This window comes from Nanorana parkeri, unplaced genomic scaffold, assembly GCF_000935625.1.
Source record: "Nanorana parkeri isolate BGI_ZX_2015 unplaced genomic scaffold, ASM93562v1 scaffold766, whole genome shotgun sequence".
Taxonomy (NCBI): Eukaryota; Metazoa; Chordata; class Amphibia; order Anura; family Dicroglossidae; genus Nanorana; species Nanorana parkeri.
Window position 1 is genome coordinate 531,459 of NW_017307034.1, and position 14,367 is coordinate 545,825.

Below are 14,367 nucleotides of genomic sequence, written 5' to 3' on the forward strand. Positions count from 1 at the left end.
CGAGCGAATGAGCGAGCGGGCGGGCTGGGTGTGCAATGATCTACTTGTGCCGCGTCGATACATTCACCGCAGAAATTCTGAACCCGACACCCAACAACCCTTCCTGCCTCTCGTCTCTGCAACTTTACAGAACCCGGACAATGCACGTTAAATCTCAACTCCGGGATCAGCAGATATTGTCCTCATGTCCTCAATCATGTAATGTGTATTCTTCCTGAATAAAGACCGCTCTCTGCTGCTCTCTCACCTTGTGTGGGGTGACTGGCCTGGTCTCCGCCCCTCCTGTAATAAAGACCGGCCACTGCTTCTCTCTCTCCTTGTGCAGGGTGACTGGCCTGATCTCCGCCCCCTCCTGTAATAAAGACCGCTCTCTGCTGCTCTCTCACCTTGTGTGGGGTGACTGGCCTGGTCTCCGCCCCTCCTGTAATAAAGACCGGCCACTGCTTCTCTCTCTCCTTGTGCAGGGTGACTGGCCTGATCTCCGCCCCCTCCTGTAATAAAGACCGCTCTCTGCTGCTCTCTCACCTTGTGTGGGGTGACTGGCCTGGTCTCCGCCCCTTCCTGTAGTTGCCTGTAGTGGGTGGGGCCTGCTGGGCCCCTCCCACAGCTCTGTTCTCTGCACGGGCTTTGTACAGCACAGTGATGATGCCACTGCTATGTTTGCAAGATGTATCTGGGTTTGCAAAGGCAAAAAGATTGAAATCCTTTGTGGCTATTGAAGAATGAAGGTTTTTATGCCCAGAGTTCAGCTTTAAAGAAGCATTTTTACCTTCCAGTGCTATTGAAAGCAGAATTAACCCCTAACTAGCTCCCCTAGCTCTGTGCACTGTGTATCATAATCAATTGCTATGTCTTTAAGAACATCCATGGTTTATCTTTTTTCGTCCTTTGTTCTCAGTGCTGCTGATCTCCTGCAGCCTCTTCCTGTCTACATACACTCCAGCAATGGCTGCACGGCATTTCTCATGGCCAGTTTACTGATGGTGACAACAGTGGGCCATGCAGTCAGGGAGCAGTGACATTGTATCCTTCTATGGAGACACTAAAGTCATGTTTCAATGTTTAAGAAACAAAGTATTTATTGTGATTCTGCAAAACAAACAAAGGAGATTGAACACATGGACGGATAAAAAAGAAGCTCCAAACAAACAAAGCTCAGGGAAGAAGGCGATGAAGGGGTTAATAGTTCAAATGTATTTATTTCGAATAGTTTACAATTCACACAGAACACTAATCTATGAATAATAGTTACAACTGTATCTTTCCTTGATAAATAATGAAGAGCAAGGCTCCCTGAGCTATCACATTGATAACACAGCACTGCAGATTACACTGGGAGATCAGCTCACCCAGTGTAATCAATTGGGATTTGCTGTCCATATGAAGGCTGTTCTCTGCACTCTGAGTATCAGGAGCTTCTGGTAAAGTGCAAAGAACAGCCATCACATCCCTGACAATGACACTGGGAGACCGAATGCCTGATATGCAGGGGGGCAGGGACAGCAGATCCCCAATCATTACACTGGGAGATCAGATCTTCTCATACACAGAGGACGGTCTTCACAGGGACAGCAGATCCCCAATCATTACACTGGGAGATCTGATCTCCTCATACACAGAGGACAGTCTTCACAGGGACAGCAGATCCCCAATCATTACACTGGGAGATCTGATCTCCTCATACACAGAGGACAGTCTTCACAGGGACAGCAGATCCCCAATCATTACACTGGGAGATCTGATCTCCTCATACACAGAGGACAGTCTTCACAGGGACAGCAGATCCCCAATCATTACACTGGGAGATCTGATCTCCTCATACACAGAGGACAGTCTTCACAGGGACAGCAGATCCCCAATCATTACACTGGGAGATCTGATCTCCTCATACACAGAGGACGGTCTTCACAGGGACAGCAGCTCCCCAATCATTACACTGGGAGATCTGATCTCCTCATACACAGAGGACGGTCTTCACAGGGACAGCAGCTCCCCAATCATTACACTGGGAGATCTGATCTCCTCATACACAGAGGACGGTCTTCACAGGGACAGCAGCTCCCCAATCATTACACTGGGAGATCTGATCTCCTCATACACAGAGGACGGTCTTCACAGGGACAGCAGCTCCCCAATCATTACACTGGGAGATCTGATCTCCTCATACACAGAGGACAGTCTTCACAGGGACAGCAGATCCCCAATCATTACACTGGTAGGTCTTACAGAGTACAGGAGGCAGTCAGGGAGCAGAGACAGAAGTGACTCCCATCCCACCTGCGCCCTCCCCACCACAGCGCCTAAGTCTGACGCCTCTCCTGCCTCTGGTTCAGCCCGGCCCTGAATCGGTCGTTCTTACAAGTGATAATCACACGAGTCTCACATTCTAATATCGGGCCGTTGGGAGATTCAGGAGCACTGCACCTAAATGGCGGTAACGGCGGCCAAATGTGATGTAAGTTTTCCTAACGACACGACAGATGAAAGCGTCCTTCATAAAAGCTGACCAGTTTATGAGCTGAAGACGGCGATGAGGCCACTGGAGATCTCCTGCTTGTGTTCCGGCAGCAAAGAACCTTCTGTATTCTGAGTATGAAGGAGGATAAAGAGCCGTGCCGCTTCAATGTGTGCCGCCATTTGCTGACCCATCACCGAAAATTCCGGGTGCTTTGCTGACCCATTCATTGTAATCATTTCTGAGACTAGAGCAGGGTGCAGGGTGACTGGTCTTTTCTCCGCCCCCTCCTGTAATAAAGACCGCTCACTGCTGCTCTCTCACCTTGTGTGGGGTGACTGGTCTTGTCTCCGCCCCCTCCTGTAATAAAGACCGCTCACTTCTGCTCTCTCTGCTAGTGCAGGGTGACTGGCCTGGTCTCCGCCCCCTCCTGTAATAAAGACCACTCTCTGCTGCTCTCTCACCTTGTGTGGGGTGACTGGTCTTGTCTCCGCCCCCTCCTGTAATAAAGACCGCTCACTTCTGCTCTCTCTGCTAGTGCAGGGTGACTGGCCTGGTCTCCGCCCCCTCCTCTAATAAAGACCGGTCACTGCTGCTCTCTCTCCTTGTGCAGGGTGACTGGTCTTGTCTCCGTCCCCTCCTGTAGTTGCCTGTAGTGGGAGGGGCCCAGCAGGTTGAGATTGTAATCATTTCTGAGACTAAGCATGTAGCCAGTGTAGTCTGACCTCCCTATCTGTAAACGTGTTATGTGCAGCAGACACCGGCTATATTTAATGCTCGGACACACTGTGTGTTTGGTTGGCCCATAACCCCTGGGGCTGGCCTAAAGTGGACCTGTCAGTAACTTTACAAGTCTGCATGGATAGATTCCGGACAGGTCACAGTATACAGCGGCAGGATCATTTATCAGAACAGCTCCAGCTTTTACTATGGTGGTGTTGTGTGGCAATGCCACGGTGGAATTGGGTGTTATGGTGACCCGGGACTGTTGTTCAGAGTTCAGGGACTGGAATGTATTTTTAGGATTTATCTCCGGAGTTTAGTGTCACTTTAAATTCCCTTGCAGAGAATATCTGCAGCTTCCCTCCCACCCTGCCAGCCCTGTCACTCACTCACCCTCAGAGTGCGATGCTCTGCAGCGTTGTGCCGTGCCGGCCCAGAGGCGTAGCGCATATCTGGATTTGCAGCCTGAGCTCCCAGCCCCCGCCCGCTGCTATTATGGGTTTTACTGGGGTGTAGTACCAAATACCTCACTGATATCCCTCCGGCTTCCGACTTATCCAGAATCTCCTCTGACTACCTTTCATATACTTCAACTTTCTCCTTTGGACCCGTTCAATCAGATCTGTGAATCCAACATCCTGATCACATGACAGTCACACTGTAACATGTATGTGCATCCTAAATCTGCTACATTCTGATCTACTAAGTACAGACATCTGAACACACGACTTTCACAAAAGATCCAATCTATAAAATAAAAAATAAATACATTTTTTGTTACATTAGTTCCATTGCCACTTTCTGTCTGCCGTTGTCCATCACCAAGATGGCTGCCGACAGGCGTCAATAAGACGACTGCGCATGCGCAATGACGTCACGGTGGTGTGTCACCCAGTCTCCGCTCAGGGTGATACCCAGCCTCGGAACGCCCCCGATTGTAAGCTCATTGGCCCGGGTGCTCCTCACCTACTCTTTCTGTATGTCAGTGTTTCTTACTCGTCTTGTCTAAACGGTTGTACAGCGCTGCGGAATATGTTGGCGCTATATAAGTAATCGATGGGGGTTACCCTCACCCTGGAGAGGTTTCCTCTCATTCCCGTGTATTATAGACACTCGGGAGATAGATTTTGACCGCCCTGAGACTTTCTTTTTGCACCTTTTTATGTGTTGAGTGACGGTGGAGATGGCCATGTCATGGCGGAGTCCTCTATAGACGTTGGAGGGAGGGCGCCACCTAGAGGCCACATTGGAAATCAAAATCTCAGCTGGTTCTGTGATTCCAGAATCCTGGCTCTGGTGAATACGCGGCGACTCAAACCAGAGGACGGGCGTGGGAGGCCAGAGATCCTCCTTTAGATACACTTTAAGGCAGACATAACCCTAGCAATGAATTTTAAGAACCACAAACTGTTTCAAGGGACCTTTTGGGTGCTACAATGATACGACCACCAGCACGAAAATATACAACGTTTATTTATATATTATTACAATTTTATAACACAATTCAACATCAATAGACAGTGAAATAGCTCTAACACAAACCTAAAAACACACGAATGGGAGGGTGTCCCCATGCCGTTGGGGACAAGGGCCTCTTCCCCACAACCCTGACCCAGTGCCGTACACAACTCCGCCCCCGGCTATATCTCCAACCTCGTCTCAAAGTATCACCCTAACCGCTCCTCCCAAGACCTCCTGCTTTCCAGCTCCCTCGTCAACTCCTCCCATGCTCGCCTCCAGGACTTCTCTAGAGTCTCTCCCATCCTCTGGAACTCTTTACCCCAACCTGTCCGACTATCTCCCACTCGGACTGCCTTTAGGAGATCCCTGAAGACTCTTCTCTTCAGGGAAGCCGATCCCACCTCAACCTGACCGCTCAACCATCACGTTCTCATACAATTCATCCCCACACAGCTCGCTCCTCATGTATCACTGGCCCCTCCCTCTTAGATTGTAAGCCCTCAGGGGAAGGGCCTTCCTTACCGTCTTGTCTTGAATTGTATCGTGATTGTAATGTCTTCCTTATATTGTAAAGCGCTGCGCAAACTGTTGGCGCTCTATAAATCCTGTATAATAATAATGTATCAGTTGTGTGGGTAGGGCAATACTTCCTCCTCCTCTGACGACATTTCATGTTTCAGTAGTTTGGTTTCTGTGTGTTGTTTGTAAATATAGAGACGGGGAGAGGGGAAAAAAAAAGAAAACATTGTATCAAAAAATCCCCTTCAGCTGAATATAATAATTCAGGAAAGAAATAAGCGGCTCGCTGACAATCCTCCGTCGTTTCTTTTCTAGCGGGAGGTCTCACACGGCGTTCCGGCTCTTCCGCCACTCAAACGCCTCCATTCTCCCTCCAAAATCCCATTTGCGCTTAACCTGCCTCTGACCGCGGGCTGCTTTCCCGGTAATGATGCGTTTCACAAATAAATGCGAAGCCTCCCGCTGCTCCTTCAGCTTTCGCCCGTGACAGAAAATGGCCTGTTTGCCGACGCGGCCCCCCCCTTTAAAAGCGTAAAAACAAGATTGAAGTTGACTGAGAAAAAAAAAATAAACATATATATAAAAAAAATAATGGTGGCGAGCTGAGAAGCCGCCGACGGGCTTTAAATGTTTGGTTTGGCCGGCGCGCGGTTTTTGCAGATGGATGAACCCTGTGTTTTGTGCGACGCTGGAAATACAGGTTACGCGTCCCCCCTGCTGGCGTTTCCGCGGATTGGAAGGAAGAAAAGGTGAATTATTTATCGGCGTGGGATCGGCTGAGCGCGTCCCTGTCAGCGGCGGAGACTGAAGGCGAGAGGATTGGGGAACCGCGGCGAGATCCGCCGACTTTCCACATGACTGGCGGGACGTTGCTTAGGCGAGATGGGTTTGTTTGTTACACATGACTTTACGTATCTGACATAAACCCGCGCAGTGACCGCAGTGCCCTCGAGTCCCTGCCAAGGGGCCTTGCCAACTGTTTAAAGCTAAGCTCCGGCGTCCCCTGCAGTCTTGCGCAGTTGTCCTCTCCTGCACTGAAATTCATTGCTCTAATTTTACTGCACACTGGGAGCTTCTCAGAATGTGCATTAGAAGCTGCAGCAAGTCAGATAGATCCCGCCTCATTTCCTGGCTGGAGGACATCCAGTATGATCTAGCCCTTTCCTCTAGACGTGCGATTCGTTTCGTTACTAATCGAAATTCGTACGAATTTTCCTGAAATTCGTAGATTCGGAAGCATCCGAAATCCGAATTGCAGTTTCCGAATTACATCCGAAATACGAAATTCCGTTAACGAATTTCGGATCCGAATTTCTTTGAAACGGGAACTAATATTACCCCTGTAAATGAGGTTGAACAACATGACAAGATTTGTTTTTAAATCCGAAATACGGATCCGCTGCCGCTGAGAGTCGCATTACAATACACAGGCAGGAAATACGAAATTCCGTTACGAACATTCGTTATATTGAAGGTAAAAAGCAAAGTACATTTATATTGGAGTTGATGGTAGTTTTTTTTAAAGTCCGAAATACGAAATTCGGATCCGGAATCCGTTAACGGAATTCGTATTTTGGATAAAAAAACATCTACCACATCGACTCCAATATTAACAAAGGTATTTTTACTTTTTAACTTCATCATAACGAATGTTCGTAAAGTTACGAAAATGTGCCGAAACTAACAAAAATCCGTATTTCGTACGAATCCGAATTGAGTTTCGGACACGAATTACGAAATACGAAATAACGGATATTACGAAACGGAACACATTTTTTGACGGCGCACAAGTCTACTTTCCTCCACAGCTGGAATGTCTATGGCCCGCCCCTTTCATTCATTTATTTTCAGTTCAAGGCATTTTGTTATATGCATAACTCCTCCCAAGAGCCGGCCCACTGCTTGCATCAGGGCTTGAAATGAGTAATGAGACAGGGTGCTGTGATGTTTTCAGAAAGCTACCTACAGCACTCTGCCAGCCCCTCCCACCAGCCATGATCTGCCTGCGTTGCAGAGAGAAGCTCAAGGTGTGTAATAAGAACGGACAGGTTTTACGTTACATAGCATGTTGATGATGGAGTACACTCCTTCTGTGTATCATTGGGGAGATTTCTTTTTATTTCCTGTTCCTGAGGCACAGCAGGAAGTGAGAGGAGATTTCTTCAATGCAATGACCCCTCTCAGCTGCCCCTCCAGCAGCCGACATCACCGTTGTGTTTTGTATGTGAGAATGCGTCCGCTGCCATTTCCCTCGCTGGGTGTGAGAATTTATCACAAGATATTTTGAAGGTTTTATTGGAAATCTGCTCAAAGTCATTTCCTGCCTGTTGGGGTGACGGTTCAGGCAGGTCACCCCAGTGTCCATGGGAGGTGCCTCTGTCATCCTCCTGCAGCTTGCAGTGATTTTCACTCACCTCATAGTTCTAGCCGACCTGTGACAATGAGACTGTCACAGGTCGGCTCAGTAGATCGGGAGGTGAGCGAACACATACCAGCCCTCACTCACTTCTCGATCCAACTGACCCCATAGTTCTCCTTTAATTATCTGGCATTCCATGTTCTCTTCCACATATTCTGTGTGTCATCCGCGGAATAATCCGTGTGCACATTGCTGTGTTACCTGGACTGGAACACAAAACACGCAGCTCCATCTCTTCCCATATACCTATGTACTGTACAGGAGGGAAGTACGGCTTTAAACAAGGACACACCGCTGTCCTGGGTTCAACTCCCTCCACGCGAACCATCGGCGCAAAGCTATTATGTTTGTCCCGTGTTTGTATGTAATTCCTGCCGATGTCCCCCCACCACTCCAAAACATACTGACGGATGAGCTGATGTCACACCATGATGGAGCATCACGTCTGTCCTACCACCAATCCATCCAATGACTGAGACACTAGAGTGCAAGCTCCTCTGTACAGAGACTGATGTGACTGTGGGGGGAGGGGACATTAGAGTGTAAGCTCCTCTGTACAGAGACTGATGTGACTGTGCGGGAGAGGACATTAGAGTGTAAGCTCCTCTGTACAGAGACTGATGTAACTGTGGGGGAGGGGACATTAGAGTGCAAGCTCCTCTGTACAGAGACTGATGTGACTGTGGGGGGAGGGGACATTAGAGTGTAAGCTCCTCTGTACAGAGACTGATGTGACTGTGGGGGGGAGGGAACATTAGAGTGTAAGCTCCTCTGTACAGAGACTGATGTGACTGTGGGGGGGGGGGACTAGAGGGTAAGCTCCTCTGGACAGAGACTGATGTGACTGTGGGGGAGGGGACATTAGAGTGTAAGCTCCTTTGTACAGAGACTGATGCCACTGCCTCAGTGTTCTCTGTACAGAACTGCGGTATACTTCAGAGCTATATAAATGTATAATAATAGTATATGACTGGATGGGGTGGGGGGCATGAGAGTGCAAGCTCCTCTGGTGCAGAGACATATGTCACTGGCTGAGTGTTCTCTGTACAGCACCATGGCATCAATGTATAATAATAATAATAGGTGGCTTTTGAGGGACATTAGAGTGAAAGCTCCTGTGATTTAGAGACAGATATGACTGTCTCAGAGTTCTCTGTACAGCACTGCGGTATATGTCAAAGCTATATACATGTATATTGATAATATTATGTGACGGGGGGGGGCATTAGAGTGTAATCTCCTCTGGTGCAGAGACTAATGTGATTGGATTGGTGTTACCTGTACAGCACTGCGGTATATGTCAGAGCTATAATAATACAGAACACAATAAAACATCAAAGCCGCATGTTTCAGGGCGGGCGGCGTGATTGCTGACTTCCCAGATGAGTTAAACATACAAAAAGCATTTTTTGATGGGCTCTCATTGCTGAGCTCGGTGTGAGGGGCTCTCAGTGCAGAGCTCGGTGTGGGGGGCTCTCAGTGCAGAGCTTGGTGTGGGGGTCTGTCATTGCTGAGCTCGGTGTGAGGGGCTCTCAGTGCAGAGCTCGGTGTGAGGGGCTCTCATTGCCGAGCTCGGTGTGGGGGGCTCTCATTGCCGAGCTCAGTGTGGGGGGCTCTCATTGCCGAGCTCTGTGTGAGGGGCTCTCATTGCCGAGCTCGGTGTGAGGGGCTCTCATTGCCGAGCTCTGTGTGATGGGCTCTCATTGCCGAGCTCAGTGTGAGGGGCTCTCATTGCTGAGCTCGGTGTGAGGGGCTCTCATTGCCGAGCTCGGAGTGAAGGGCTCTCATTGCCGAGCTCGGTGTGAGGGGCTCTCATTGCCGAGCTCGGTGTGAGGGAAGGGCGCTCATTGCTTTCATGACATTTGGTGTTTCTTTCCCTCGCTCCATGAGTTTCTGTTTCTGACACTTTTCGTATTTACTGACATGCTTTTGTTTCTCTTTTCTGGGTTCACTTTTCCTGACATGCGTTTTCTTTTCTTCCGGCAGGTCATGCAGCTGGAAGTTGAAGGAGAAGAGGTGAAAGAGTTCTCGCAACCTGAAAGCGATCTCCTCTGACAAGACGACAGCTCACCCTCCTAACAAGCACTGTGCCAAAAGCCTGCTTAGTTTCACAAACTTTATCCTTTCCTGGTGGAAACAAAACACGGAAACTACAAAGTGATTAATGAGCGCTTCAGTTTCTGCGGGTGTGCAATCCTGGCTAATGAGACTGCTACATCGCCATCCATGGCAGGAGGTGCGCTCATCAAAGGATTACGGCACCTTTGGCTGTGATGAGATTTATTCTTGCCAGATGGCCGGACAAAAGCACATTAAATGCTGAGATTTGCACTCCGAGTTTGCTTTTGCACCTCTCGTTTTAGCAAAGGCCTTTTATTTTTTGGAAACCAGAAATGGGCCTTCGGACAGTTTTGTGGCCCAAGGACTGGGTGTCCTTCTCGAAGTCCTGGATTCTGTTCTTGCTTGGGCTTTCCATGCAGGTGACCCAAACATTGGCTTGTCCAAAGGTGTGCCGCTGTGACCGGAACTATGTCTACTGTAACGAGCGGAGTTTGACCTCAGTGCCTCTTGGAATTCCGGAGGGTGTAACCGTGCTCTACCTCCACAATAACCAAATTAACAATGCTGGATTCCCCGCAGAACTGCACAACGTCCAATCGGTGCACACGGTTTACTTGTACGGCAACCAGTTGGACGAATTTCCGATGAACCTTCCCAAGAATGTCAGAGTGCTTCACCTCCAAGAAAACAACATCCAGACCATTTCAAGGGTAGCACTAGCACAGCTTTTAAAACTGGAAGAGCTGCACTTAGACGATAACTCCATCTCAACGGTAGGGGTGGAGGACGGAGCTTTCCGCGAAGCGGTTAGCCTAAAGCTGCTTTTTCTATCCAAGAACCATTTGAGCAGTGTGCCGGTTGGCCTCCCTTTTGTTTTACAAGAGTTGAGGCTGGACGAAAACCGTATCGCTACTATTTCAGACCAATCCTTCCAAAACCTGACCGGCTTGGAACGTTTGATTCTGGATGGCAATCTCTTATCTAACAAAGGAATTTCTGATGGAACCTTTAGGCATCTACCCAAGCTGAAGGAGTTTTCTATGGTACGTAACTCTCTCACCAGTCCTCCTAACGATCTCCAGGGCACCTACTTGGTAAAGCTGAACCTGCAGGACAACCAAATTAATCACATACCAGTGTCAGCCTTTGCTAAACTGCACAAGCTCGAGAGATTGGATATATCAAACAACCGACTGCAGAGGTTGGTCAGGGGGGTTTTTGATAACCTAACTAACCTAAAACAATTGACTGCACGGAACAACCCTTGGTTTTGTGATTGCTCCATTCGGTGGGTTACTGAGTGGCTCAAATCCCTTCCGGCCGCTATCAATGTTCGTGCTTTTATGTGTCAGGGACCAGAGGATTTCCGGGGAATGGCGGTAAGAGAGCTCAACGTAAACCTTCTTTCCTGCCCAAACACCACGCTCACCTTACCGAATGTTACCCAGCCTCCTCCAACCTCTGCCCCAACTACCCCTCCCACAACTGTTTTTATACCTACTCCCACTGAAACACCTGCAGCCCCAACACCTACCCCATCCCTTGCCCCCATTACTGAGCCTGACCAGGAGATCATAGTAATTGAGAAAGTGACGCCGCCCATGCGAGGACGACTCCAGATGTCCATTCGCTTTGTGAACAATACCTCCATCCACATCAGCTGGTTGACCTTTGTTATGGTTGTCTCCTACAAGCTGACTTGGGTTAAGATGGGTCACAGCCTGGTGGAAGGGATCGTGAACGAACAAATAATCAATGGTGAGAAACATCACTGGAACCTGTTAAATCTGGAACCCAAGTCCACATATCGGATCTGCTTGGTTCCTTTGGATTCTTTTAACAACTACCAGGCGGGTGAGGAGACTGTGTGTGCCGAGGCCACTACCAAGGCCTCTTCATCAAATAATGGTAGCAACAGCCCCTCTAGCCACGAGCAGGACACGATGACAGGCATGGGCTCCCCATTTCTGCTGGCAGGGTTAATTGGGGGTGCAGTCATTATAGTACTCATAGTCCTCCTAAGCGTCTTCTGCTGGCACATGCACAAGAAGGGCCGCTACACGTCCCAGAAGTGGAAATACAACCGTGGCCGCCGGAAAGACGACTACTGCGAGGCGGGCACCAAGAAGGACAACTCCATCCTGGAGATGACGGAGACCAGCTTCCAGATCGTCTCCTTAAACAATGACCAGCTCCTTAAAGGAGGTTTCAGACTGCAGCCCATATACACCCCAAACGGGGGCCTCACTTACACAGACTGTCACATCCCCAATAACTTGAGGTACTGCAACAACAGCAGCGTTCCAGACTTGGAGCACTGTCACACGTGATAGGGACTTTGGGAGACCCCCCCCCCAAGCAGCGACAAAAAAAAAAAGACGGACTCTGCCGAAACAAAAAGGGGACAACGAGACTCGAAAATGAAAACGGAAAAAAACAAATTTACATTTGATATTAGGCAGATGCGTTTGTGCATCGGATACTCTGTAATTTATACGGTGTACTATATAGTGGAATTTAAACAAACAAACAAAAAAAAAAAAGTGCTATCTTTTCTATTTCCAGTTCATCGCAAACAGTTTTGTAACTCTTTGCTTTTTAAATATTTAAAAATTGCTGAAGTATTGTACAGGGTTGTACAATAATAACCAGTTTGCCATGATAACGGATATGGATGTTACTCATTTTTTTGTCTTGTTTTGTTGTTGTCGCAGTCATACAATCATTTACATATTAGCAGAACTAGGGGGAGGGGGGGGTAACCTCCCTTATTGAAAATGCTACTTGCCCTCGGGCTTAACGCTTTGAATGACCCAGAACACATGACCCTATTGGCATTCCTTTATTTTTTAAGCAGAACTATGAGGGGGGTGATTTTCACTCGACCTCATAGTTCGAGCCGACGTGTGACAATGAAACCGTCACACGTCGGCTCAATATGATCGGGAAGTGAGCGAACACATACCGCCGCTCGCTCACTTCTTTATCATCTCCCTGCAGAGAGCCGTGACTGTCACTCACGGCTCCCCGCAGAGATTCCCCCCCCCTCCCCTGTCCGATCCTCCAGTGCTGAATGGCAGAAAGGACGGGGGAGGGGGCGGGTACAGCTGGCTCTGCCTCTAGATAGGCAGAGCCAGCTGTCACTCACGCAGCTGGGGGGATCTTTTCACTCACCAAATGACCCAGATCAAATCACCTTATTGGCATTTCTTTATTTTTAATCAATGGCTCAGAAAGTGCTGAAGCCTCTGGATGGGCATCTCCTGAGTTCTTTCATGACAGGTTTCCTTGAAGAGATCGCACTGCACAAAAAAAAAACTGGAATTGCACTTTATTTTGCTATGCACCACACCACAACAAACCAATGCAATGGGGTGTTATTCAAAATGGATGGCCACGCGCCGCATTGCCAATTGTGCATCACCGTGCTTTGGGGTGACATGTGGTAAAACACACGCTGCCTCAGTGCAAAGGTGTGAAGCTGGCCTGCAGCATGAGCTGACTTGGGTCTCAAGGTTGTTAACAACCTTACAAGAAAAATTAAGTCAAAGGTTTTCATGCTGTAAAAAAATGGAGGTGTTTGAAGAAATACTATTTTTAAAAAAAATAAAACAGTTTAAATGTAATGTTAAAGCTGAACTCCGTCCTCCCCTTCAGTCTTCTACCTGACCTCCATCCTCCCCTTCAGCCTTCTATCTGACCTCCGTCCTCCCCCTTCAGTCTTCTATCTGACCTCCGTCCTTCCCTTCAGTCTTCTATCTGACCTCCGACCTCCCCTTCAGTCTTCTATCTGACCTCCGTCCTTCCCTTCAGTCTTCTATCTGACCTCCGTCCTTCCCTTCAATCTTATATCTGACCTCCATCCTTCCCTTCAGTCTTCTATCTGACCTCCGTCCTTCCTTTCAGTCTTCTATCTGACCTCCGTCCTTCCCTTCAGTCTTCTATCTGACCTCCGTCCTTCCCTTCAGTCTTCTATCTGACCAGTTGTAGAAGATTCAGAGTTCCTTAACTTGTACCAGATCACTGACTACTCAAAGTATTAAAGTGACACTAAACTCATCACTCCCGGGATGGACTACAATCTCAATACAAATGAGTAAACTAAACATCAGATTGTAGTCCATCCAGGGGGGGCGGAGCTTGGAGCGGTGACTACTCTACAACACACACAGGGACCATGGGGAACAGACGTAGCCCCCCTCCAGAAGGAAGGACAGTGTCAGAGATGATTTCAGGATCTACAGCCGAGTGATACACAAATAAGATACATTGTTACTCAGAGTTCAGGGACTGGAATGTATTTTGAAGATTTAACTCCGGAGTTTTGTGTCACTTTAAAGCCAAAGGGTCAGTCTGGGAGTCATGTGACTGGCAGGTTCAGGAGGTCAGCCAATTAGGATACATGTGTATCTCCTGGTTGTTCCTTTGAATACATTAAATTGTAACAAAGTGTTTTTAAACCTTGAAATGGAGCCTTCGATGGAAATCAGCTCCGCACAGAAATTAAACGCTTTCTGTAAAATATTTTTATATATAAACAACAACAAAAAACACATTTTGTACGAGATGTTGGTCACTATATGAAGCACAAATTCACCATTTAAAAAAATAATAATAACAGTGACTGACTTTTTAAATGATTTTTATGTGGAGGGCCCTGCACATCACCGCCGCCACTCAATAAGCTACAACGCTATCCGTCACTTTGTAGCATCAGATCAGCAGCTCG

General features: G+C 48.1%; 1 protein-coding gene across 1 annotated transcript in view; it reads left to right on the forward strand.

Annotated features, from left to right (window-relative positions):
* FLRT2 (fibronectin leucine rich transmembrane protein 2) overlaps positions 1–12,164 on the forward strand; it is a 69,611-nt gene extending 57,447 nt beyond the window's left edge. The window contains exon 2 of the mRNA XM_018564628.1: positions 9,564–12,164. Coding sequence (XP_018420130.1) covers positions 9,971–11,968 — 1,998 coding nt within the window. The 5' untranslated portion in view covers positions 9,564–9,970 and the 3' untranslated portion in view covers positions 11,969–12,164. The remainder of the gene's footprint in view (positions 1–9,563) is intronic.
* The last annotated feature ends 2,203 nt before the right edge of the window (positions 12,165–14,367 follow it).